The 23,234-nt window shown below is 50.6% G+C and overlaps 1 protein-coding gene across 2 annotated transcripts; it reads left to right on the top strand.

The window, feature by feature from the left end:
- Positions 1 to 337: 337 nt before the first annotated feature.
- NPPC (natriuretic peptide C) lies at positions 338 to 5,080 on the top strand. Of its 2 annotated transcripts, none has more exons than XM_059053651.2 (3): positions 338 to 596; positions 1,044 to 1,354; positions 4,597 to 5,080. In XM_059053651.2, exons 1-2 carry the CDS (start codon positions 507 to 509, stop codon positions 1,332 to 1,334), a joined length of 381 nt encoding a protein of 126 aa, XP_058909634.1. In that variant the 5' UTR covers positions 338 to 506; the 3' UTR covers positions 1,335 to 1,354; positions 4,597 to 5,080. The 2 variants fall into 2 exon arrangements, with proteins under 2 accessions (XP_058909634.1, XP_066883665.1); XM_067027564.1 differs by lacking the exon at positions 4,597 to 5,080 and adding an exon at positions 3,497 to 4,587 and having other exon boundaries at positions 419 to 596.
- Positions 5,081 to 23,234: the final 18,154 nt, after the last annotated feature.

The raw sequence follows: 23,234 nt of genomic DNA, 5'->3' as shown, positions 1-23,234 counted from the left end.
GCAAGTTACTTAATTCCTCTGAGCCTATCTTTGCACTTGCAAAGAGGGAAACTGATCCTTTCCAGGAAGAGCGTGTGTGCTGAGGTCCAACCTTGTGCGCTTGGCATGCCAGGGCGCGCTGCCCGCAATTCGAGTTCCCTTGTGCGCGCCGCTTTGCAGCTTGGAGCGCAGTCGGGAGAGAGCCCGCCGAGCCGCGGGATCCCTCCGGGGTGGGATGAGGGTGGGGGCAGAGGGGGAGCCCCCGCGGACCCCTCCCGGCCCTCGGCGCGAGTGCCATTGGCCCGGGCGGCCCTGTGGGCGGGAAGATGACATCAGCGGCAGGTTGGATTATAAAGGCGCGAGCGGAGCCGCGGGCTCAGAGCGCACCCAGCAGGCGCTGCGCAGCACTGGGACCCGCACCCGCGTCGCAGCCCGGCCAGCCTGCTCCGCGCTCGCCTGCCCGTCTGCCCGCCGGCCCCGCGCACCCTTGCCGCCGCCGGTCTGCGCCCAGCCACCCCACGGGCACCATGCACCTCTCCCAGCTGCTGGCCTGCGCCCTGCTGCTCGCGCTACTCTCGCTCCGGCCCTCCGAAGCCAAGCCCGGGGCGCCGCCGAAGGTGGGTGCTGTCGCAGGGACGTCGGAACTGTGAGGGGCGGTGGTAGGGCCAGGGGGTCTGGGAGGGTGTGGCCCGCCGGAGGGAGCAGAGGGGGCGGGAAGGCGGCTCTCTCCCTCTCCTGAGACGTGCGCGGGTGAGAACCGGGGAGCCCTCGAAGCCCGGACTCGGGAGAGCATCGACAAATGCGCAGCCTCTGCCTCGGTGTGGTCAGCCCGGCAAAGGGCAAAGGAGAAGAGGGCGAGGGGCTCCCCGAAGGAGCGGACAGCGGCGGCCGCGTGGCAGGTGGATGCAGGGCCGAGCCGTCCGGCACCTCTGGGGGCGCGCTCAGGCCTCGAAAGGGACAAACCGCGCTGGCCGGAGTGTGGGGCTGCGGCATCAGCGGCCCCGCCAAGTCCCCCGCGCTGCCGCGGTGCGCCCCCTCACCTGCGCGTTCTTTCCTGCTGACAGGTCCCGCGCACCCCGCCAGGGGAGGAGGTGGCCGAGCCCCAGGCTGCGGGCGGAGGTCAGAGGAAGGGCGACAGGACTCCCGGGGGCAGCGGCGCCAATGTCAAGGGCGACCGGTCGCGACTGCTCCGGGACCTGCGCGTGGACACCAAGTCTCGGGCGGCGTGGGCCCGTCTTCTGCAAGAGCACCCCAACGCGCGCAAATACAAGGGAGGCAACAAGAAGGGTTTGTCCAAGGGCTGCTTCGGCCTCAAGCTGGACAGGATCGGCTCCATGAGCGGCCTGGGATGTTAGTGCGGCGACCCCTGGCGGCGGTGAGTACCACCAACCCCGGCCGCCGGGAGCTCTTGCACACCCAGCTTCCCGGGAAGCCCCCCAGAACCAAGCCTGCACCCCCTCCCGCGGGCCGGCTCCTCTCTGATCCCCTGGACCTTTCCGCCTCCCAGCCAGACCATCTGGGCACAAGATTGAGTGTGTGTACTAGACATTTGCCCCCGACACCATTTATCATCCCATTTTACAGATGGAGAAAGTGAGGGATAAAGTGTCAGGGAACTTTGGCAAGGTCAGAAATGGCTCAGCATGGATGAACCCACCTGGCTCCCTCTGGAGAAACAGAGACAGCTCGGGTGGGGGGGGGCCCACCCGGGGGGGGGCCCACCCACCCCAGGACCATAAGGCAACCAGCAACACTGGCCCCAGTTCTCCAGCTGGGGGGATTGAGGGCTGATCCTGGGTTGGTGGGAGCAGAGGAGGAAAGGCATACATACAAGTCAAGGGTAAGTTGATCTGCTAGCCACTGCATCATGGTGCTGGCCAGTAAGCAGCCCTGTGGTCAGGACAGCTCCCTGGGTCTGTTGTCCCTGTGATGGGACAGACGTGGAGCGATACCTGCCCCCTCGCAGTAGGGAGAATAGCCATTTGTTAGCATCACCAGGGAGCATTTCTGCCCCAGAGCGTTCTGACTCTTGTCCCTTCTCTAAACCATGGCCGTGGGCAAACTGGTCTGTCCAGGGTCCTGACGCTGCTGCAATCCGTGTGACTTCAGGATCGAACCTCAGTGTTTGTGGCACTATTTTAGGACAAGGAAAAAGAAACTAAAATAAATCTATTTTTTTGCCCCAACCTGAAACTCAGCATGTCCCAAGCTGAGCGCCCCCCCTCCACCTCCACCATGGGTTTCTGGTATGGCCTCCTCCACCTCCACCAGGCTGGAAGCCCCTGTCCTACCTTCAGCCGCTGCCGGGTGCCGCACCCCTGGTAAGGCAGTGCGGCAAACGTGCTTCCCTCCTTTCCCCCTCCTCTCCATTCTGGCTGCCCACCGGTACCCACGGAGAAACAACATCCCAACCTCTGGAACTGACATTCAAGAGATTTCGAATCTGACCTCCTGGCGTCCAGCCTTGCCTGCAGCCAGCTGCTGTCACTCCCTGTCCCACAGTCTTTCTGTCCCACTGCAGGCCAAGCTGTGTCCTCTCACCCCGGGAGGCTTAGCAGTGTCTGCACTGTCTGCCCCCAAAGGACGAGAGCACCCATCCTTGAAGGGCTCCAGTGCAAAATGCCTGAGCCTTTTTCACTACACAGAAAACTTTTTCACCCGAGCTATGGTTGTTCGTGAACCTATTTACCTCCCCAAATTAACTCATGAGCAACTTAAGGGCTGGACACTAGCCTAAGATGATCTGGGGCCTGCAGGATGCCCAAAGGGGCTCTTTAAAATGTCTGTCAATGACCCGGAAAACCTGCCCCCCCCCCAGCTTAGGAGCACTCCTCGCCCGCCTGCCCTACCATTTAGCTGGTGTCCTTCCTCTCCGCAGCCAGACTTGGCCAGGCTGTGTGCTCCTCCTGCAGGGGCTTCGTTTGTCTGAGATCTTGACTTGCCATGATTCTGGCACTGGTGGACCAGCCTTTAGAAGCTGCCATTGTGATGGGTTTGTTCTATTCTCTCCTGTCTCAACAATGACGAGATGGAGCCACAGGCGTCAAATTTTCAATTTGTGAGTTAAGCACCAAGTTCAAACTTCGGAATCCAAACAAATGCTATTCCATGAGTTCGCAGGAGACAAGGTCCTGGAAAGTGCGTGGCTTGCACGTCCCCATAGACCCCTTGTTCTTGGATGAGGCTGTCTGTGGGTACCAGGTGTTCGTGGAGAGAGGTACCCCGCAGGTGGAATCCAGGCTGCTAAGACTTCTTGACCCCTTTGACCAGGGAAGCTTGTCAACCTCCTGGAAGTTCTCTTTGAGCTGAATGCCCACCTCCAACACCTTTAACCTTCTCAGCCCCACCCTCCCCCCCCCCCAGCCCCGTGAGAAGGCAGAGCTTCCTTCCTGTTTTCTGCAACCTCCTAGTGGAGATGCCCAGGGTATCTCACTGTCTGGGCTTAAAAAAGAAAGACAGCTTAGGGTTTTCCCATTAATGAAAGCTCTTCTGAGGCTGTGGCCATTTCTCTACACAGGAGTTGACTTTGGCTCTAACCAGCTGCCGTAATGACTGTCGCTGATGGGTAGAGCCTCGATTATAACACGTTAATGGCCGAGATGAGGTGTGGAGGATGCCTGAATGAACATGTTGCCCATGCGGCCCAGGGACATCACAGACATCTGTCCTCTGTTTAAACATATGGGACGGCAGAGAAAGGGGTTGGGGAAGAGTTCATCAAGGCCTTGAGGCCCGGGGCCCCTCTGCCCAGACTGTCCTCTGGGAGGGCACCACCCTGTGTCAGGAGGAAGCCTTCCTCTGGCCCCCGAGCACGTACACACCCATTCTCAGAGAGTGGGTGCAGCCCTCATCAAATGACTCCGCCACCTCATGCGCCAGCAAACCCAGCACGACCACTCATTTCCCCAGGGCTGGTGTGACACACCATTTCCTCTGATTCTGAAGGGGACCCTTTCTGAGAAGCCAGCTGCGGAAGGAAGTGCTATCTATGGGCAGCTGTGACCCAGACACTCTGCCAATGTCCAGTGTGTGGCCCGCTGTTGAATCCTAAAGCCAGCCCTGGGATGTGGCTATTATCCCATTTTATGGGTGAGGAAAGCCATACTCAAAGCTATGCAGGGCCATCTGGGAAGTAATACTCAGAGTTGGGACTTGAGCCCAGATTTCCCAAATCTTCAGATGCTTCTCTCCTCCTTCCCTCCTCCATCCCCCAGACACATAAAGCTCCTGACGGAGGGTTTGTATTGTAGCAAAAAATAGAGGTGGGCTGGGGGCGGGGGGGCTTCACTTTCCATTTTTTTCCCCTCACTGTGTCTCACTGAGAGCCAAGGGCAAGGCCTGCACTTAGTCAGAGGGGGAGGAGGGCTGGCTGAATTTCTGGTTCCACCTGTGCTGGGGCAGGAAGTGCCAAGGACACAGCAGGCGATGGATGAGGACCTGGAGAGGCCCGGAGTGGAAGGGCCCTTTTTCCTCTGCAGGAAGGCCTTCATCAGGGCCTGTAGGGCAAAGGTGGAGAGATTTTGCCTCCTGCTACAACAGGAAAGGGAGGAAGGTTCTAGAAGTGCCCTGCAGGCTGGGCTTTCCAGCTGAGTGTCCCTTGGCCCCTCTGTGTTTCAGGATTGGGAACTTACTGCGTTTTGCTGAGGTCATCCTGGGTCATCAGCCCTCCCAGCATCTGGAAGCACCTCCAGCGCCATGTGGCTTTTACATTTCTTTTTTCTTTTTTTTTTCCTGGTACTGGGAATACACAACACCAGCTGTTTTATTATTATTTAGGGAGGGGGGGTATGACTTTATTGTTTGTTTTTTTTAATGAAAAATAAAAAGTTATATATTATATATATTATATACACAAAACACACACACCTACACCAACGTGTTGACAAGGGACAGTTTTTAAGAGACTGACAAAACCAGCTGTAAAACATTGCTGTTTGTAAATTCATGTCATGCATAAATGTATTTATGTTGTAAAGCTATTTATATTGTTTATAAAGAGATATTTATAAAAATTTTATTTATGTAACTAAATGAAAGAAGTCAATCATTGTAATGTTTTTGTCTTAACCAGTTGAAAAATGTAAAAAAAAGTCATTCCATGAACATCTTGAAAGCTGTCTTTATTTACTCATCGCACCGTTTTTTTAAGAATTCGTCTGAGAAGGAGGGAGAATGCCAAGACAAGGCTTTTGCCTCTAAATAGATCTAGCAGCCGGTTCCTGATTCTTGGTTGATTTGTATCAGAATCCCCCAGGAATCTTGTTAAAAATACAGATTCCTGCCCCTATCCACCCTCGGATCTACTGAATCCGACCTCCAGGGGTAGGATTGGCTGTGTGGCTTTTGTCCCAAGTGATTCTGACCAGCTTGGCCAGGTCAGGAAGCTCTGCTCAGAGCACTGGACAGCTGAGAAGTCAGATGTGGTGAATTAAATTAAAACTGAATTTAGCTGCCTGAGGGCCCTCTAATTCTACTCCATCTTCTCTCTGTTATTAAAGGAAACAAATCACTGAAAACGTCCTTTCTGCTTTGGGGAGATTTAGAAGGTTTCCATGTATCTTGTGGAATCTGGTCTGGTTACCTTATGAATCTCAGCTCCCGGAAGCACGGGGCGGGTCGCTTTTCCTCAAAGCAAGCACCAGGCTCAGTGGGGGCCTGAGGCCAAGGATCTCAGAAAGAGAGGGAACGTATTATCAGGTTTCCTATTTGCATAGTGCAGTGTGCTTTTCAAGGGGGCTGTGTGTTTTCTTTTCACCTGAAGCTGCTAACAGTTATGGTTCCTATGGCGTCTTGCAGGAGAAATTATGACTATTCAGAATCTCTTTTCCTGAAACCAGCAGGAAACTTAAATCATGCCGAGCTAATCTCACTCCATCCCTGGTACGTGGCTCTCCTGGGCGGCTCCCCCATCCGTCTTCTGTCCCTCGTTTGGTGAAAACAAGGACTCAAAGAGCCTTTGGGGCTGGTTCCACCAGGTGAGCGCGACCCCTCTCAGGGGCATTGGGAGCGGTGTGGCCCCAAGGTCACGGGGTCAGCAGGCCCAGCCAAGTATCTCCAGAGGAAACTGGCTCTGGTGTGCGGGGAGGTGGCCAGCGGCACCTGGCTTTTCTGCTGGCATCCGAGCCCCTGACCCCTCTTCCCTCAGCAGCAGGTTCTCAGATGGGTCCGTGGCCGACACAGTGACCTCACCTGGGTGAGGAAACAGCTTTGAAAACATGTTCCAGCTGGGGAAGGCGCGCCCTTCCCACTCCTCAACTTCCGCCACTGCCCCAGGGCCCTTCTTTGGGCTGAGCTCTCTAGGGTGTGGCTATCTTCCTTCTCTCTCCCCCTGCTTCTGTGGCTCAGAACTCAGGTGCCAGGTCAATGAGGGTGAGGGCCTCCAGCACCCGGGGCTCGCCGGTGCTGTTTGTACGCCCCGTGCCAGGGGATGCTGAGGGGTGCTGCAGGAGCAGGAAGGCCGTGGGTTCACTGTGGGCTTTGCTGGGGGGGAGGCAGGCACACCTTCCAAAGCCCAGAGACAAAAGGGGCGGAGAATTCTGGGATTCAGGGAGCCGCCACCAGAAGCTAAAGCTTTTCTCCGTGGACAGTATCTGGGTTGCCAGGATCCTCAGGCCCAAGCGACACATGCTCTCCTCCCAAGTAGCTCTCATCCCTGAATTAGCTGCAAAGAACACGCACGACTCTTGAGTTGCCAGTTCAGCCTCTCGCTGGTGGAGGCCAGCCCCTCAGCCTGTGGGCGTAGGACGTTGCCAGAAGGCAAGTGCTCCTTGACGTCCAAACCTGAAGTCCTCCGGCTGCGTCCTCGGCAGCAACGGGGACATGTCAACCCAGCCGCGAGTTTCTGCTGGAAAGCCGGGGAAGGATCAACAGAGAGGCCATCAGTACCAGGAAGAGTTTTGAAACCTCCAGAGATTACCCGGGTGGTGGTGTTGCACAAGGCTTCCAGTCCTCCGGGCTGTTTCTTGGGCTCGTCCCTCTGCACGAGCGACTCGCCTCCAGAGCTGCTGGAGAACCTGCAGCTTCTCTCACCGGGGTGAACACAGCAGCCAAGACCAGCTCAGGGGATGGGCCTCACTGGATCCCTGGTCCTCGGGACGGGGCCGGTACCTCTGCGGCGTCAGATGGTTCACTGCGGAAGACCAACAGGGTTAGGCAGAGGCGAAGAGAGATACGGGTGCTGGAAGGCCTCAGGCCTGGGGGTGTGTTCTGGAGGAAGCGATTCCCTTCCCTGAAGCAGTCAGTTATTGGGGCGTCAGGGTGGGGAATGGGGGAGGTTCCCTGGTGCTACAGCTGGTGGCATGTAGGAGCCTGGCTTGGCAGGACTGGGCCCAGGAACCCCACCTTGGGCTCCCGAACACACCTGGAAGAGAGGCCACATCTCTCGAGCCCATGCCAGGGAGGTACCACCCTGCACCTACCATGGAGGTGACGCAGAGCGTCCAGGTCCTCAGCCAGGCAGGCTCCAGGAGTCTGCCTTCCCTCCTCTGCCTGGGATATGAGAAGTCCTTCCCTGGTGCCAAACGGGTGGTCCAAAATGTGGCTGCACACAAGCAGGGGGGCTCTGGGGGTGGTCAGAGGAGCCACGATATCTGGAGACGGTCAGAGCCCTGCTCTTCCACAGGAAGAGCTCTTAACCCAGGCAGGTGGTAGGGGACAGACTGAGGAGCCCCAACCCCAGTTAGGGAGGGAGGAAAGTCAGGGTCCCGTCAGAAATGGGATTTGACTCAGACGGTTTAAACGAAGAGGCTTAACCGAAGGGGCCAGCTCCAGAGGTGTGGGCCGGTGCGGCGGAGGAGCTGGTAGAAAGCCTGGGACGAAGGGAGACACTGTCCTGGAGTTGGAACTGTGCCACGGTGCAGGGTGGGATGAGGGAGAAACACCCCAACTTCTCTCCCCACCCTGCCCAGCCTCTCGCTGGTGCCTCCAATTGGCTAAACCCACCAGGAGCCAGCCAGCAGGGGAACCCCGGGTCAGGTGGCCTGCAGGAGTCGCCTGCCAGGGTGTGTAGGGTGGGAAGCAAACAGAATCACAAAGCACAAGAGAGAGTTGGCTTGAGCGATGAGGAAGACCTGCAGCAGGTATGGGGGGTGACGTCACCTCCCTGGAGGCAGCTGAGTGTCTTGAATGCAGGAGGCAAAGGATCGACTGAGTTCGAAGTGTGGGCGCTGTGTGACTGGCAGCTCCTGTTCTAGAAGTTGCCCCACATTCACACCTTTACTGAGCTTGGCTGGAGGGTCACCTGTGCTCCCTCCACACTACCTACACCATCCACGCCCCCCTCTCCATGTCCCACTGAAGACTGATAATGATGCTGGAAAAATGTGATTTTTTTCTATTTATCCTTATAGTTTTTCTTTTTATTGATATTATTCTTTATAATTGACTTACAATATTATATTCGTCCCAGGTGTACAGCATAGTGATTTGATATTCTTGTACATTACGAAATGATCACCACAATACGTCGAGTTACCATCCATCATCCTACAGAACCGATGACAATATCACCGACCATATTCCTTATGCTGTATATTACGTCCCTGTTAATTATTTATTTTATAGCTGGAAGTTTGTACCTCTTAATCTCCCTCACCTATTTCACTCATCCCCCCACACCCCTCCCCACCAGCAACCACCAGTTTGTCCTCCATGTCTATGAGTCTGTTTCTGTTTGTTGCGTTGATTCGTTTATTTTTGAGATTCCACATATAAGTGAAATCATACAGTATTTATTTATCTTTATATTTTAATGGTCATATAGTTGTTGTTTATTCAGTACATAAAGGTTCAGCATTAATGTAGGTATTAGATAGGAAACGTGAGGTTATGCTGCAAACAACCGCCAAAATGCAGTGGCTTAAAATATTTATAAAATATTTATAAAATATTTATTTCCTGCTTGTACAAAGTCTATTATGGAGCGGAGCAGTCCTTCAGGGCGACCCCTTACCATACAATGGCTCAGTGTTGCACCTCCAGATCAAGGGATTTTTCTTCAGTGGATGCAACATGGAAGAGAGCCTGCTGGGAGGTCAAGCAACCAGGGGCTTCTACCCAGACAGGATGCCCGAGACTTATAGTCACACTTAATTGGCCAAACCAAGTCACGTGAGCATGCCCTACTTTGAGGGGCTGAGGAAGTGCAGTCCTCCCTCGTGCCCAGAGTGGAGGAGACCCGCACCTTAGCGAGCAGGAGCGAGCGCCTACACCCGTACGTAGCCACCGCTTCGAGTTCCTTCACGGTGCGCCATACACTCCACTCCACTCCCTAGGAAATTCTACTTTATCTGACGTGAACGTTATCAGCCCTACTTTATTTTTATTCGTGCTTGATATTTTTGCCCAAGCTTTGATTCTTTCCCTCTCTGGTATTTTTTTTTTTTAATTTAGGTGTGTTTGTAATGTATTCGATTAAAATATATGTAATTTGAGACGTTCTGCCTTTTAATAAGAAAACTAGATTCTTCACATTTATTGTCATTATTGCTCATGCTTGGCGCAACTTCTTTATCTGAATTTTGACTTTGTGTTTTTAAGGTTCTTTACTTTTTTTGTTTCCTTTAATTGAATTTGTTTTCTTCTGTAGACTATGGTGCTTGCTTCAGTCTTCTGCAATGATTTGGAAAGTAGACATCCTGTTTTTAATTGTTAGTGGTTCCATTTAGTTTCTCACGAAAATTATTAAACCCACATTCATATTAGTACCAGAATCAAAATCACAAACAATAACCTTGAGCTCCTTCACGAGACAGACAAAGAATTTAGTCCATTTGCTTCTTCCCTGACCTCTTCTGCCCTTCCTGGGTCTCCATTAGCAGAATCTGAGGACAGTCTCCTTAACTGGACTGCTGCAACTACCAAAACATCCTCACTCCAAAACACCTTCAGCTTTCTTTTTGTTCCCCCATATCCATCAGATATTTTGACTTTCCACCCTAACGCCCTTCTCCAGACACGGCCCCGCTGCACACGTCTTAGTCTGGGCTGGCTTCTCTGCCCGCTGCCTGTTCTCCATGGCTGCCCGGGCCCCTCCCACGGGTGTGAGGTTTGAATTTCAGCCCCTGTGCTGGGGTGTGTGTGCGCGTGTGTCGGGCCAGTACGGGTGCTGTGCATTACACGGGGCAGCACGCGTGCGCCTCCTCCCCAGAGCACCAGCGGCAGAGTGCAGGCACCGGCTCTGCGCTGCGTTCCCGAGAGGAACGCGCATCCTGCTCCGGCCGAAGAGCCGCAGATCCGGAGCTGGAGAATGGACGGACCTGTCCTCTCTGGGGCTACCGGCTCTCCGAGGAATCTCTCCGAGGTCTTCTCTCGCCTGGTCTCATCTGCTGGGGCCTTAAGGCTCTGGCTATGAGCAGGACAGAAACAGGGTTCCAGGGGTCCTAGTTGTTTGATCCAAGAGGGTCAGAGAAGGCGCTCCACTCGGATGGACACCAGGGGGCGCGACAGCGCTGGGAGCATCAAGGGCTCCCCTGGGACAAAGTCAGACAAGCCTGAGGGTGCTGGCGAGAAAGGCAGGGGCAGATGGACCCCAGGCTTGGGTGCGCAGGCTGAGCTAGGGGACCCCGGGTGGGCTTTGAGCCCTGGAAAGCGCTGCGGGGCTCCCTGTCCTGGCTTACCGCTCGGGTCATCTGGTCTGTGGACCACCGGTACTGGTGTGAATTCCGGGTGTGAGCAAAGAAAGGCGAGGCAGGCGAGCTGCAGCCGCCGCCAGGGCTCAGGCAGCGTGAAGAACTGGGAGCTCTGGACAGCCTCCTGCGGAAGGATCTACCGCTGCTCGGATCTACCTCCTTTTCATGACTGAAAGCACCCCATCAGTAAAAACTTAATTAGTATAATTAAGTTTATAATTAGGTATAATTAGGTATCTGAACATTAAATACCAGCACGTCTGTGTTAATAAAAGTATGATAGTATTATATACACACACATACTTTCTTCCCAGGCCCTGGGATGCACCCACGCCCCCTTGTGGAGAGAACTGGCCCAAAGAGCCCTCAGCATCTTTCCACGGAAGGCCTGGGGTTGTGGGGGGGGCTGGTGTCAGCCTCCTGCATGACCCATGAGAGTGGAGGAAGCTGGGCCCAAACTCGAAGAAACGGTTTAGATCATTTTTGAGGCTTGAAATGGGATGACATCTGGCAGGATGTTGGTCAAATGGTGACAACAATTTCCTCTAGATGAGGAATTTCAGGTGACTCTGACTTTTTATTTCTTGTACTTTTTGGTTGTCCTTGCCTTGTTTGCAATGAAGAGGTATGTATACATGTACATATGCGCGTGTATATATGTATGTACATGTATATATACATATAGAGATGTTCACAACAGCATTATTCATAATAACCAAAAAGTGCTAACAACCCAAATGTCCATCAGCTCGTGAATGGATAAATAAAATGTGGTCCAGCCACACAACAGAATACGATTTGGCAATAAAAAGAAACAAGGTGCTGATACATGCCGTAACATAGATGAACCTTAGAAACATTATGCGAAGTGAAAGAAGCCAGACACAAAAGTCACACATTGTATGGTTCCGTGTACATAAAAGGTCCAGAACATGCAAATCTACAGAAGCAGAAAATATATTCTGAGTGATTGTCTAGGGCTGGAGTGGGAGGGTGAGAGGAAATAGGGAGTGATTGCTAATGGGTATGAGATTCCTTTTGGGGGGGTTGAGAAAACAGTCTAACATTGATTGTGGTGATGGTTACACCACTCTGAATATACTGAAAACCACTGAATGTACATTTTAAATGGGTGAAGTGAGTAGTATGTGAATTACATCTCAATAAATCTGTTATGTAGAAAACAATAAGGTTATTTCAAAAGGGAGAAGAATTTCAAAAACTCCAAGAAAGGAGACTCTTAGAATAAAATCAGGCTCTCAGAACCCAGCCCTGTGCTTGGCTGGACCTTTTCCAGGAGGGGCGTTTCCTAAGCTGCCTGCAGAGGGGGGTGGTCCAGCACCAGATGTTGGCTGACCTGGGCCCCTTTCCTGGCACCATCCCCTCCAGCTGGGAGGCTCGGACAAATGAAACCTCAGCATCCCCTTCCGTAAAATGGGAGCAATAATAGTCCTACCTCGTGCGGCTACCGTGAGGATGACATGAGAGGATGCGTGTCAGGGTCTTTGCCCTTCGCCTGGCACATGAAGGGCTACGATTACTACGAGACGAGGTGCATGCACGCTCCACCGCCTGAGTGCCCGGCTTCCCAACCTGCAAACAAAAGCCCAGTCCCATGAACAGTGATGCCCAAATTACCGCAGCCTGTAGGATGGTGCCTCCTGCCACAGTCACCCCGCTAATTTCAGGGAAACCCCAGAGGCACCACACACTTTCTTTCCTTGTCCTCCAGGTGGGCAGTCAATGGCACACCAGCCCTCAAAGGGGACACTGGCCAAGCCAATGCTGTCGAAGCCCCCCCAAGGAATGCTGCTTTGTTGGGCACAGAAACCCCCCACTGAGGCCACCTGAGCTCTCTGGGGCTGGGGTCGGGGAGGCTCTGGTCCCTGAGCAATGCTGCTGGGTCAGATCTTCGTGAGCTGCTCCTTCAGCTGCTGCCAGCAGCCACTCTGGCCTTTGGGCCTTGAGGTCAGTCCATGTGGAGAGGGGCAGGGGTGGAGGGTGACAAGTGACCCCAGGCCGTCCCCTCCTTCCTCATCACCCCGTTCTGGCTGTCCTTTGCTTTGTCCTTACAGGCAGTCCAACACCTCCCAACACTCCCCCAAAACTCCTTTCTCCTTCAGCCAAGCAGCAAACGTCTTTGTGCCTATTGACACCTACTAATGGGAGGCCAGAGGGGTCATTAGCTCCCCGGTCCACGAAAGCATTCCCATTTGGGCAAAACCGAGATGCTCCCCCAAAGTGGTGGTGAGTTTCTCAAGGGCAGGGATGAGGTCTTTCTTGTTCTAATGTTCCCAGCATCTAGCCCAGTTACTGGCACATCACAGATGCTCAGCGGAAGTTCGTGGCAGCGCAGGGCAAGCTGAAGGCTCCTGCGCTCATCCCTGCAGATGGGAAGTTGAGTGACTCTCATGGGTGAGACCCTTGGGGTGACTCTGGGGGGCCACTCACAGAAGGGACGGGGGCTGTGAGCAGGCCGCGTTCTGTTATCAGTAAATGAAGCCAAAGTGGCTGGCCTGGGGGTGTGAGCTTCTGTCCCTTGAGATGGTCCCAGAATCACAGAGTGCTCAGGGTGGCTTTCATGCAAAGCACGTGGCAAAGGAGAGAGGCCTCCAGGAAAAGCCCTTCTCAGAACTGGGCTTACTCCTTGCCCATCTCTGCTCAAAAGCAAGAGAAATGGCTGCTCAATCTCTGTCACTGCCGCCATCAAAGTTTTAAGGCTTCCTTTATGACCCTGAGAAACCCACTTTCCCTGGCTCACGGCTTCCATCTGTCTTCTGGCAATGTTCTCACTCTGTGGCCTTTTCCTGTGATGAGAAAGTCTCTCTGACCCTTTGCACTTATGACAAACATCTTCGGAGATGTGTGGTTAAACAAATATCTTTGCCCCTCTGAGCCTCAGTTTCTTAATCTGTAAAATGGGGATAATACCTAATTCAGAGGGCTGTGAGAAGACTGGATGCCCTAGTAATGTCTTACCTGTTGTCTCAGTTAATACTTAATAAACGGCAAGAAGAGAAATAAAATGTGCGTGGGCTACTCTGGTAAAGTGCATTGAATACAGGGGTGAATATGAGGCTGTAGTCTTTTCCTGGGTGATAATTATTCCAAGTGAAAATATATTTCACAGAAACAGAATTTTAAGAAGTGTACCTGAAACCATCTCAGTAGAGAGGTTCTAATTCATCGAATGCAGAAGCAAATGCTGTCAAATCTACTTCACAAGGACATCCTCAATCTGACTTAACATCTTGCCTCTCCTCTGCTTCCACTCTGCTCAAACCACCTCTGTCTCATGCCTGCACAAACACAAGAGACTCCTAGTGGGTTTCCCTGCTTCTAGTGTTACTCCCCTCTCTTCTCCATAGAAGCCCAAGTAATAGTCCCACCCCAGGGCCTTTGCATTTGCAATCCTCTCTGCCTGGACAGCCATTTCCCCAGATATTCTCATGATATAGTCACTTATTATTCAGATCTCTGCTCAAATGCCAACTTCTCAGCCAGACCTTCCCAACCATCTTATCTGGAATAACTTCCCATCTTACCACCCACACACTAGTTACCCCCTCACCCTGCTTTATTTTTCTTCTGACTCTATATTATGTGGTTCTTTGTTTATTGCTTGCCTTTCCCACTAGAATGTAAATTTTGTAGGGGCAAGGTTTGTTTTGTTAACACTGAAAGTCTAGCATCTGCACTCTAGAACATGATAAGTACTCAATAAATATTTGTCAAATGAGTAAATCATGTGTACAGCTGAGTCCTAGAAAACTACTCAGTTACAAGCAAATTTTAAAAATACATAAATTAATGGAAGTGACTTTTACCCAGTTCTGAAAATATAGACTGCTCTTTCAAGTGTACATCCTATTAAAAACCCTTCAGGGCTTCCTTGGTGGCGCAGTGGTTAAGAATTCGCCTGCCAATGCAGGGGACACGGGTTCGAGCCCTGCCCTGGGAAGATCCCACATGCCGTGGAGCAACTAAGCCCGTGTACCACAACTACTGAGGCTGTGCTCTAGAGCCCGTGTGCCACAACTACTGAAGCCTGCGAGCCTAGAGTCTGTGCTCCGCAACAGGGGAAGCCACCGCAATGAGAAGCCCATGCACTGCAACGGAGAGTGGCCCCCGCTCACCGCAACTAGAGAAAGCCTGCGCCCAGCAACGAAGACCCAACACAGTCAAAAATAAATAAATTTATTTAAAAATAAAACCCAAAAAACCCTTCAAAGCCCTATGAACAGGAAGAGTGTCTGGGTATACCAGGGAGGTGTCTGGGGGTTTTACAAACTACTCAGAGAAACTGCTGAGGTCTGAATCGTTCTCAGGAAAGGGAACTCAGGGTCATGAGGGAGGAAGCAGAATGCTCCTGGCAGGTGTCAGAAAGCTCAATCCACCTAGTCATCACTGGACCCCTGTCCTTCTATGGGAAGCACTAACAGGGCACCTCCAAGAAAGCCTTCGCTGCCTGGAGCCCACTGTTCTGAAGGTGGGTTCAGATGCCCTCAGGTGCCATAACAGCAGCCAAACACTGTTTTTGAAGGGAAATGGAAAGGGAGGCAAATAACTGCTTCTATTAGAAGTTTCTTTTTTAAAAAAAATCAATGGGCGGGGGGGAGGGTACTTCCCTGGGGGCGCAGTGGTTAAGAATCCGCTGCCAATGTAGGGGACACGGGTTCAAGCCCTGGTGCGGGAAGATCGCCCACACGCTGCAACTACTGAGCCCATGCGGCACAACTACTGAAGCCCACACACTCTAGGGCCTATGTGCCACAACTACTGAGCCCATGTGCTACATATACTGAAGCCTGCATGCCTAGAGCCCGTGCTCCACAACAAGAGAAGCCACCGCTATGAGAAGTCCGTACACCACAATGAAGAGTAGCCCCCGCTCGCCGCAACTAGAGAAAAACCCGCGTGCAGCAACGAAGACCCAACGCAGCCAAAAATAAATTAAAAATTAAAAAATCAGTGGGGGTGGTGGCTACATTCGTCAAAATGTATTGACTTTAACTCATCGGACACTTCCAGTGGGTAGGCTTATCATATGTAAATTATACCTCAGTGCATTTGACTGGAAAATAACAACAAGAAAAAAAGAGGTAGGGCTTCCCTGGTGGCACAGTAGTTGAGAATCCGCCTGCCAATTCGGGGGACATGGGTTCGATCCCTGGTCCGGGAGGATCCCACATGCTGCGGAGCAACTAAGCCCGTGTGCCACAACTACTGAGCCTGTGCTCTAGAGCCCGCGAGCCACAACTACCGAGCCCGCGTTGCTGCAACTACTGAAGCCCACGCGCCTAGAGCCCGTGCTCCACAACAAGAGAAGCCACCACAATGAGAAGCCTGCTCACCGCAACGAAGAGTAGCCCATGCTCACCACAAGTAGAGAAAGCCCATGCGGGGCAACGAAGACCCAACACAGCCAAAAACAAATAAATAAAATAAATAAATTTATAAAAATAAACAAACAAATAAATAAGAAAACAAGAGGTAACCAGAGGGAGGTGGGGGAGGAGAGACACTGATGACAGCCAGGCCCTCATCCCAGCGGCCCCGCCCATGGACTGCAGGAGAAAGAAAAGGGAGGTGCTGTCTCCTGCTTTCTATAGAATACAAACTTTCCTTAGGAGATAATCTTTGTTGCTGGCCCATATGCTTTTGCATTTCTTTATGTTCCAAACAAAATAAGTGCTGTGAAGGGACTTCCCTGGTGGTCCAGTGGTTAAGACTTCCCCTTCCAATGCAGGGGGTGCAGGTTCAATTGCTGGTCAGAGAGCTAAGATCCCACATGCCTCGTGGCCAAAAAAACAAAACATAAAACGGAAGCAATATTGTAACAAATTCAATAAAGACTTTAAAAATGGCCCACATCAAAAAAAATTTTTTTTTTAAATAAGTGCTGTCAAGTACATTCTACCACCGCCAAAACACTGGGGCGACAGGTAATCAAGGACTGGAACAACAGTACAATTTGGCCCAAACATGGTGGCATTTAAGGTTAGCCAATAATTCCCAACATATCATCAGTCTTTCTTTAGTCCAATAAAAAAACGAAAGAAAAAGGAAAAAGAAAGCGTAGCGGGGTCTCAATGTCTGTTGCAGGTCCTTAGAGAATGGAAAAAAAGCTGGCCAAGGCCGGGGAAAAACCGCAGCCCGCTGGTGCCCTCTGGTGGTAACGTGGCAGAACTGCATGGGATTACAAAGGCGTAAACCAATGGTTCCCCTACTAGAGCTCATCGGATCTGTTAAAGCACAGCTGGCTGGGCTCCACCCCAGTTTCTAACTTGGAAGGGTGAGTGGGGCCTGAGAATCCGCATTTCTAACAAGTTTCCAGGTGGCACTGCCACTGCTGCTGCTGTTCCTGAGGCTAACACCTTGCTTGTGCGATACTAAACTGCACGCGAGGAAATTAATTGAAACAGCATTTTTCAACATCTCAATCCTAGTTTATAGGTGACTTTTTTGTTGGTTTTCAATCTTCCAAATTTTGTAACGTGGCCATAACTTTTTTTAAAATTTTAGCAAAACAAAAAGACCCAAAGCGCGTCACTCTTGGGAAATTGTTACATTGGTCTTCCAAGAGGCAGGCACAGACCACTTTTGTGAAGATGGACTGGGCACTTCATAGCTTGGCCCTTCTTGGCCACTCTAATGGCCTTCTGTCTAAGGCTCTGTTCTTGCAAAGGCCCTACTGGGTGGATGAGGGTTGTACCCCAACCCTGTGGGGCTGGCTCCACAAATAGAGGCCGGGCCCCTGGAGGACCCACCTCTCCCTCCGAGCCGCCTCTCACCCTCTGCCTGGGGCACTCCAGACCCCTCTCCTCTTGCTGCCCCCAGGCCGTTGCTCGAGGCGTCTCCCCGCTGTTCCTCCAGGAGCTCCTGAGCCCCGGGCCCAGTCTGCTGATGGTCAGGTTTGGGCTACAGACGAGGAGACTCTCAATTCTCACTGGCTCTGCAGAAGGAGACCGCTCAGCACCTCAGGAACTGGAAGAAGACGCGCTGTAGGGGCGGGGCCGGGGCTCGGAATCGGCACCGCCAAGGCCACAGAGACTTTCTCTATCAACCCTCTGGCTCGCTCTCCAAGGGTCGGTGTGTTCGCTCAGACCTGCTAGTACCATGAGCGTGGCAGTTCCCGTACCTTTCCCCTCCCAGCTCAACCATCAGAGAAGGTCCGGGGGCTCTGGGCGGGGGCACTCTGGAAGGAAAACTCTGAGGGTCAAAGACCCACCTAGGGCCGGTTGATTGTGGCCGGATTTCAGAGGTCTTGTGATAGACAAGAGTGTCCCAGCAGCTGGGTGGGAGCAGCACACAGTTGCCCTGGCTCCCAGGAGTTGGAGCTTGAATCCAGTCCACCGGCAGGGCCCGAGCCAAGGCCCAGTCTCCCTCCGTGGCTGCCTGTCCCTCCGGCTGTGGCTGACATGAGCTGTCTGGGCTCTGCACACGGCTGCGTGGCCCCTTCCCGCAGCAGGGGGTGCTCAAGAATGGGTGCCTCCAGGCGCTCTACGCCACCTGACCAGAGCTGAGGGGCCCCTCGCTCTGTGGGTGCTGGAGGGAGTGGAGGATCCCCGCCGGAGGACAGAGCTCTCGCGGGGGGGCCTCAAGTGGCCAAAATATGGAACTGTCTCCCGTCTCTACCTCTTCCTCACCAGGAGCTGCCATGGAATTTTAAATGTTCTGCAGCAGTTTTATTGAGGTATCATACAACTTGCCATTTAAAGGACACAATTCGCCATAGAATTTTAAGGGTTACTTTACAACCTCTGGAAGTGGCTTCCATCTTTTAACCTCTGAAATAGCCATCGTTAACAAACTCCAAGTACATCTCCAGAGGCTTATATAAGATATTTTTGTAACTTATCAGTGGTTATTAAATAAACAGTTGATATCAAACGGCTCATCCTTGTCCAGTCGTGCTTCCTGATTCAGAGGTTCGATGTTAGGTGAAAGGAAGTGAACTTGTTCTCAGCTTAACAGCTGGCAGCAGAGATCCCCTTGGGAGAGGCTCTGCCTTTGTAGAGAAAAACATCTTGACATTTTGAGAGAAAGGTGAGATTTGAGAACATGGCAGGTGACAGCCATCCGGGCGGCAGAGCTGGTTGAACTGTCCTGTCCGCGGTGGGGACCAGGACAGGGGGAACAGGGGGGACACTGATGCAAAGCGGCATCCAAGGGTCAGTTTGAAGCTGTCCTGCTGACACGCAAGTCCTCCTCCTGCGGTTCGGCTTTTGCGGGGAATGGGAGATTAAGGAAAGGCCAGGGTCCATGCTTAGCAGTGACCTGGGGAAAGGAGGCCCCATTGGATGCTGCAGGAATCTAGCGCGACCCTTCACAAAGCCCTCAGCATGCGGGATGGGCCCCGAGCTGAGCTCATATCAAGTCCAAGGGGCGAAGGACACCGCCACCTGTTGCACACGCACGCCCCCTGCAAGCTCACTTGTATTTGTATACAGATGTGGAAAGCTCTATAACATTCTAGGTGTGTCACAGCTGTTTGCCTTCCTTGAGCCAATCATTAGCATCCATATCAAAAAAGACAATGTTTTAAATCACCAAGTAACCGGTGTCCTCCCAGCTCCCTTGCGTGTCTCCCTTCTGCGGACCGATGTCCCCACACCCCTAGCATCTACTCCCCTCCATGTGGTCCCTGAGACTGTCAAGTGCTGGGGTGTGACTGGGGTTGAGCCCCGGGCCCTGTGCTCTGGGAGCCTGGAGGGCACCGTGTCCTGCAGCAACAGCCAGGGCTGCAGAGGCACAGGCTGCTGATGGGACTGGGCATGGAAGGCAGGAGCCGGGTCTGGAGCCCTGGCTGGCGCCTCCCCAAGCCAGCAGAGCCCCCTCAGGCAGGCCTCTGTCTGGGGCACGTGCTCGACCACAGCCCCCCGGCGAGCTGGCCCAAGACGCCCAGTCAGAGTTGTCCTGAAGCCAATTTCCCAGAAGCCCTACAACTAACATCCTCTGTTTCTCAGGGATTCTCCAAGGCGTTGGTCAGATTTTTTTCTTTTAAACCTTTGAAACAAGAGGGTCTGATTACCTTCCCCTTTGTCCAGGCCACTGTCGTGTTCTCTTCTCCAAGGTCAGAGTCCTGGCCCCTCTCCTCCTGCAAACTCAGCCAAGGGACACAGGTGTCCTTTCCCGCTCTCCTAAGGTGGGTGGGCGCTGCCCTCAATGAGTCTAAGGAGGTTTTCTGATACCTTCTTAAGAAGAAGAGGAAAAAAATATAAACATAACTTCGAGCAGGGAACCCTGACATTGCTATAATTCTAAGTTTAATTTTCAGGCAAAAATGGAGAACATTTTTGTGTATTTTAAACTGCAATTTGTGTTTATTAAATTATCTGCTTTTTATACCATTTGGATTATTTAAAACATTGCAGTCGTCATATATTTTATACTTAAACTAGCACAAACATTACTTTGTCGTATGTGAAAAATAAATTTAGAAGCCCGGACCCACGCAGGCAGGGATGTGTGTCTGTCTTGCTCATCTCTGCGTCCCCACTGTCAAGAAAAAGAGCCTTGTCACATAGCAGCGGATTAATTGGTTAATACATATTTGTTGAAGGAGTGGAGTAACCAATTAGTTAATCAATTTCACAAATTTAAAATACCTTTGACACCATAACTCACAGCTTCCTTGCCATACTAAAGAAGTAATACAGTGCAGTCATTTTCACATTTTTTTTTTTTTTTTCGGTACGCAGGCCTCTCACTGTTGTGACCTCTCCCATTGCGGAGCACAGGCTCCGGACGCGCAGGCTCAGCGGCCATGGCTCACGGGCCCAGCTGCTCCGCGGCATGTGGGATCCTCCCGGACCGGGGCACAAACCCGTGTCCCCTGCATCGGCAGGCGGATTCTCAACCACTGCGCCACCAGGGAAGCCCTTCACATTCTTTTTAAGACGTTTTATCTATCAGTGTGTCTTACCTTAAATGGATGTAATGTTTTATTAAGAATCAAGATTGTAAATTCTTGTGGCATTAAATTCATCTTCCCTGAAATGAGAGCATAATATATTAGCATTAATAATTCTGAAACTTTTGAACTGATGAAAATTCATTGGAGAAAAATCTAAACACGTTGGCTCCAATAAAACTGTGATGTAATAAACATTAAAAAAACTACAAGTGAACCCCTGATTTTACCACTTACTATCTCTGTGACATCTCACCAAACCTATATAGGGTTATATAGGTTATTTGTAAAAATAACCTTATTTGTAAAATCAATAACGTAAGACCTCACTTTCCTACTAAATGGAGCTGCTAAACATCAAGTAGGGTCACACAGGAGAGCATTTTGTAAAACACCACTCAAAACCAAGCCTCCCAAAGAACATGTACGGGTATCTGAATCTGCATACAAAAAAATGGATGTCTTAATTTTTTTTAATCAATCAGATAGCTAAAAAATAATTAGATATTAAACCATTGCTATCATTTGTATTTCTTTGAACATCACTGCTTGTTTATTGGCCCTTTGTATTTCTTCCTCAGTGAATGACCTGTCCTTATTCTTTGCTTATTTTTCTCTTGGGTATTTGTCTCCTAACTGATTTCAGTAGCTCTTAAGCTGTTTAGCATATTTACTCCTTATCTGTCATGTATGTTGCAATTATTTTCCCCAGGTGATTTAATTTACCAGATGAATGTTTCAGATTTTTATATAGGTCAAGTTTATCAATCTTACATGTATATAGGCTTTTGATCAGTGCTTAAAGAAAGGTCTCCAAATTCAAGATTATAAAGTATTTTCCTTATATTTTTGATAGATTTAGTTTTATTTTTAAATATTTAATCCTTCCGTCATTTATTTCAGCCTAAGATGAACAGTAGGGACTCTAACCTCATTTTCCCTCAGTGATGAGCCAGTCATCCCCAGATCATTAATTGGTTAATCTGTACTTTCCAGACTAATCTGAATTGCCACCTTTTTATCTCCTAAATTCCCACTTGAAATTGGGGTCAGATCTGGACTCTGTTCTAGTCTGTTGATCAATCTGTTTATTTCTATGCTAGTATGACACTGTTTTGATTTCTATAGGCTCAGTAAATTATTTTAATATCTGATAGAGGGTGAATCTCACAGACATCAATCACGCTGATTGAAAGGAGCTAGGCACAAAAGAGCACTTTCTGTAAGCTTCTACTCAGATGAAATTTCAGAGCAGGTGAAACTAAACTCATCTATAGTGACAGATCACTGGTTGCCTGTGTCAGGTCTAGTGTGGGGGAAGGGGGGATTTGGGGGAAAGTTAACTCCAAAGGGGCATAAGGGAACCTTCTGGGGAGACAGAAATGTTCTATATTTTGTCTGGGTTGGTGGTTGCAAGAGTGTATACATTTGTCAAAACTCATTCAATTGTGCACTTAAAATGTAAATTATATCTCAGCTAAAAATACATGACAGGGCAATTCTCCTCCTTATTTCATTGCTATTTCTGAAAATTGCTTTTCTATGCTCTCATAATTATTCTTCCAGGTGAATTTTAGAATACCTATATAAAATTAAATTTTTTTTCACTGGGCTCTTGATAGGAATTGTGTTAAATGTAGTTATTAATTTGGGGTAGAACGGACATCCACAAAGACTTTCCATCCACAGAAAGGATACATCTCTTCATTTATTCAAGTCTTCTTTGGTAATTTTTTGCCATTCTGGTAAAAGGGTTTTTTTGTCAGGTTTTGGTATCGGGGCTGCCTCAGGGGTTATGACTCCATATTCATTCCTAATTCTGCAGACTTTTTCTTTGTAAAACTTGCCCACAAGTTTCATCATGTCAAGGAATGAGCCTCTTTTCCCCTTTATTATGTATTGACACCATATGCAACCTTTAGTCTATTTTGAAAAAAATGAATCTATTGGAACGGTCTCTTTTTTTAACCATTTCACACTGTTTAAATTATTGTAGCTCTACAAAGTATTTTAGTATCCCTTACCAAGAGATTCTGGTAAATCCGTTGAGCATTCTAAAACTCCTCTTTTCTCCCTACCTTCCCTGCTCCCCCCGGGCATCTGGTAGAATGTCAGGAGATAGTGACATCATTTCGGAAAGGTTTCTTTGTGTGTCACTCAGTTGGTTGGCAGCTGTTTTCTGTGTAGGTATGAGGGCCTCCAGTCTGTCAGGCCTGAAACACATTTACCTTAATAAATGTCTTTACCACATGCTGAGGAATCCTGAAGAGGAGCCTGGGACTCTGGGATCAACTCAGCCAAGAACACTCTGTTCCATCTTCCATCTTAATAATGAAATGCTGACTGCCTGCTAATAGACGCACATTTATTTTAAATATATGAATAGGATGATTGTTTAAAGAGACCTCCAGCTGGTTAAATTTTGGTTCCTGCAATAAAACTCTCCTCCAGCACATTCTCTGGCTTTGGGCCCTGGAGGGCTGCAGGTTCTCTCGACTGCACTGCTGACTGTGGTCTCGAGTGTTCAGGTTTTCCGGTGGTGGTTTTCATACTCTGAGGCAGGGCATCAGGAGCTGCATTGGCCTCAAGAGGACTTCCTCCATGATCCGAATGCTCCACTTTTAGAGCACTCTTGCCAGTTAGGAAAATTTTTATTCGGTAAAATATTTTCAATGAAACATTGGGCTATTTTCCTTTGCCATGATCAGGCA

This window comes from Kogia breviceps, chromosome 2 (genome assembly GCF_026419965.1).
Source record: "Kogia breviceps isolate mKogBre1 chromosome 2, mKogBre1 haplotype 1, whole genome shotgun sequence".
Taxonomy (NCBI): Eukaryota; Metazoa; Chordata; class Mammalia; order Artiodactyla; family Physeteridae; genus Kogia; species Kogia breviceps.
The sequence above is the reverse complement of the archived record's forward strand: the minus strand, read 5'-3'. Positions and strand labels throughout refer to the sequence as shown.

Excerpts from the sequence above, each read along its gene's own strand:
- NPPC (XM_059053651.2), top strand. The coding sequence starts at position 507 with ATGCACCTCTCCCAGCTGCTGGCCTGCGCCCTGCTGCTCGCGCTACTC. Across the intron at positions 597-1,043 it reads AGCCCGGGGCGCCGCCGAAG|GTCCCGCGCACCCCGCCAGG; the intron begins GTGGGTGCTGTC and ends TCCTGCTGACAG.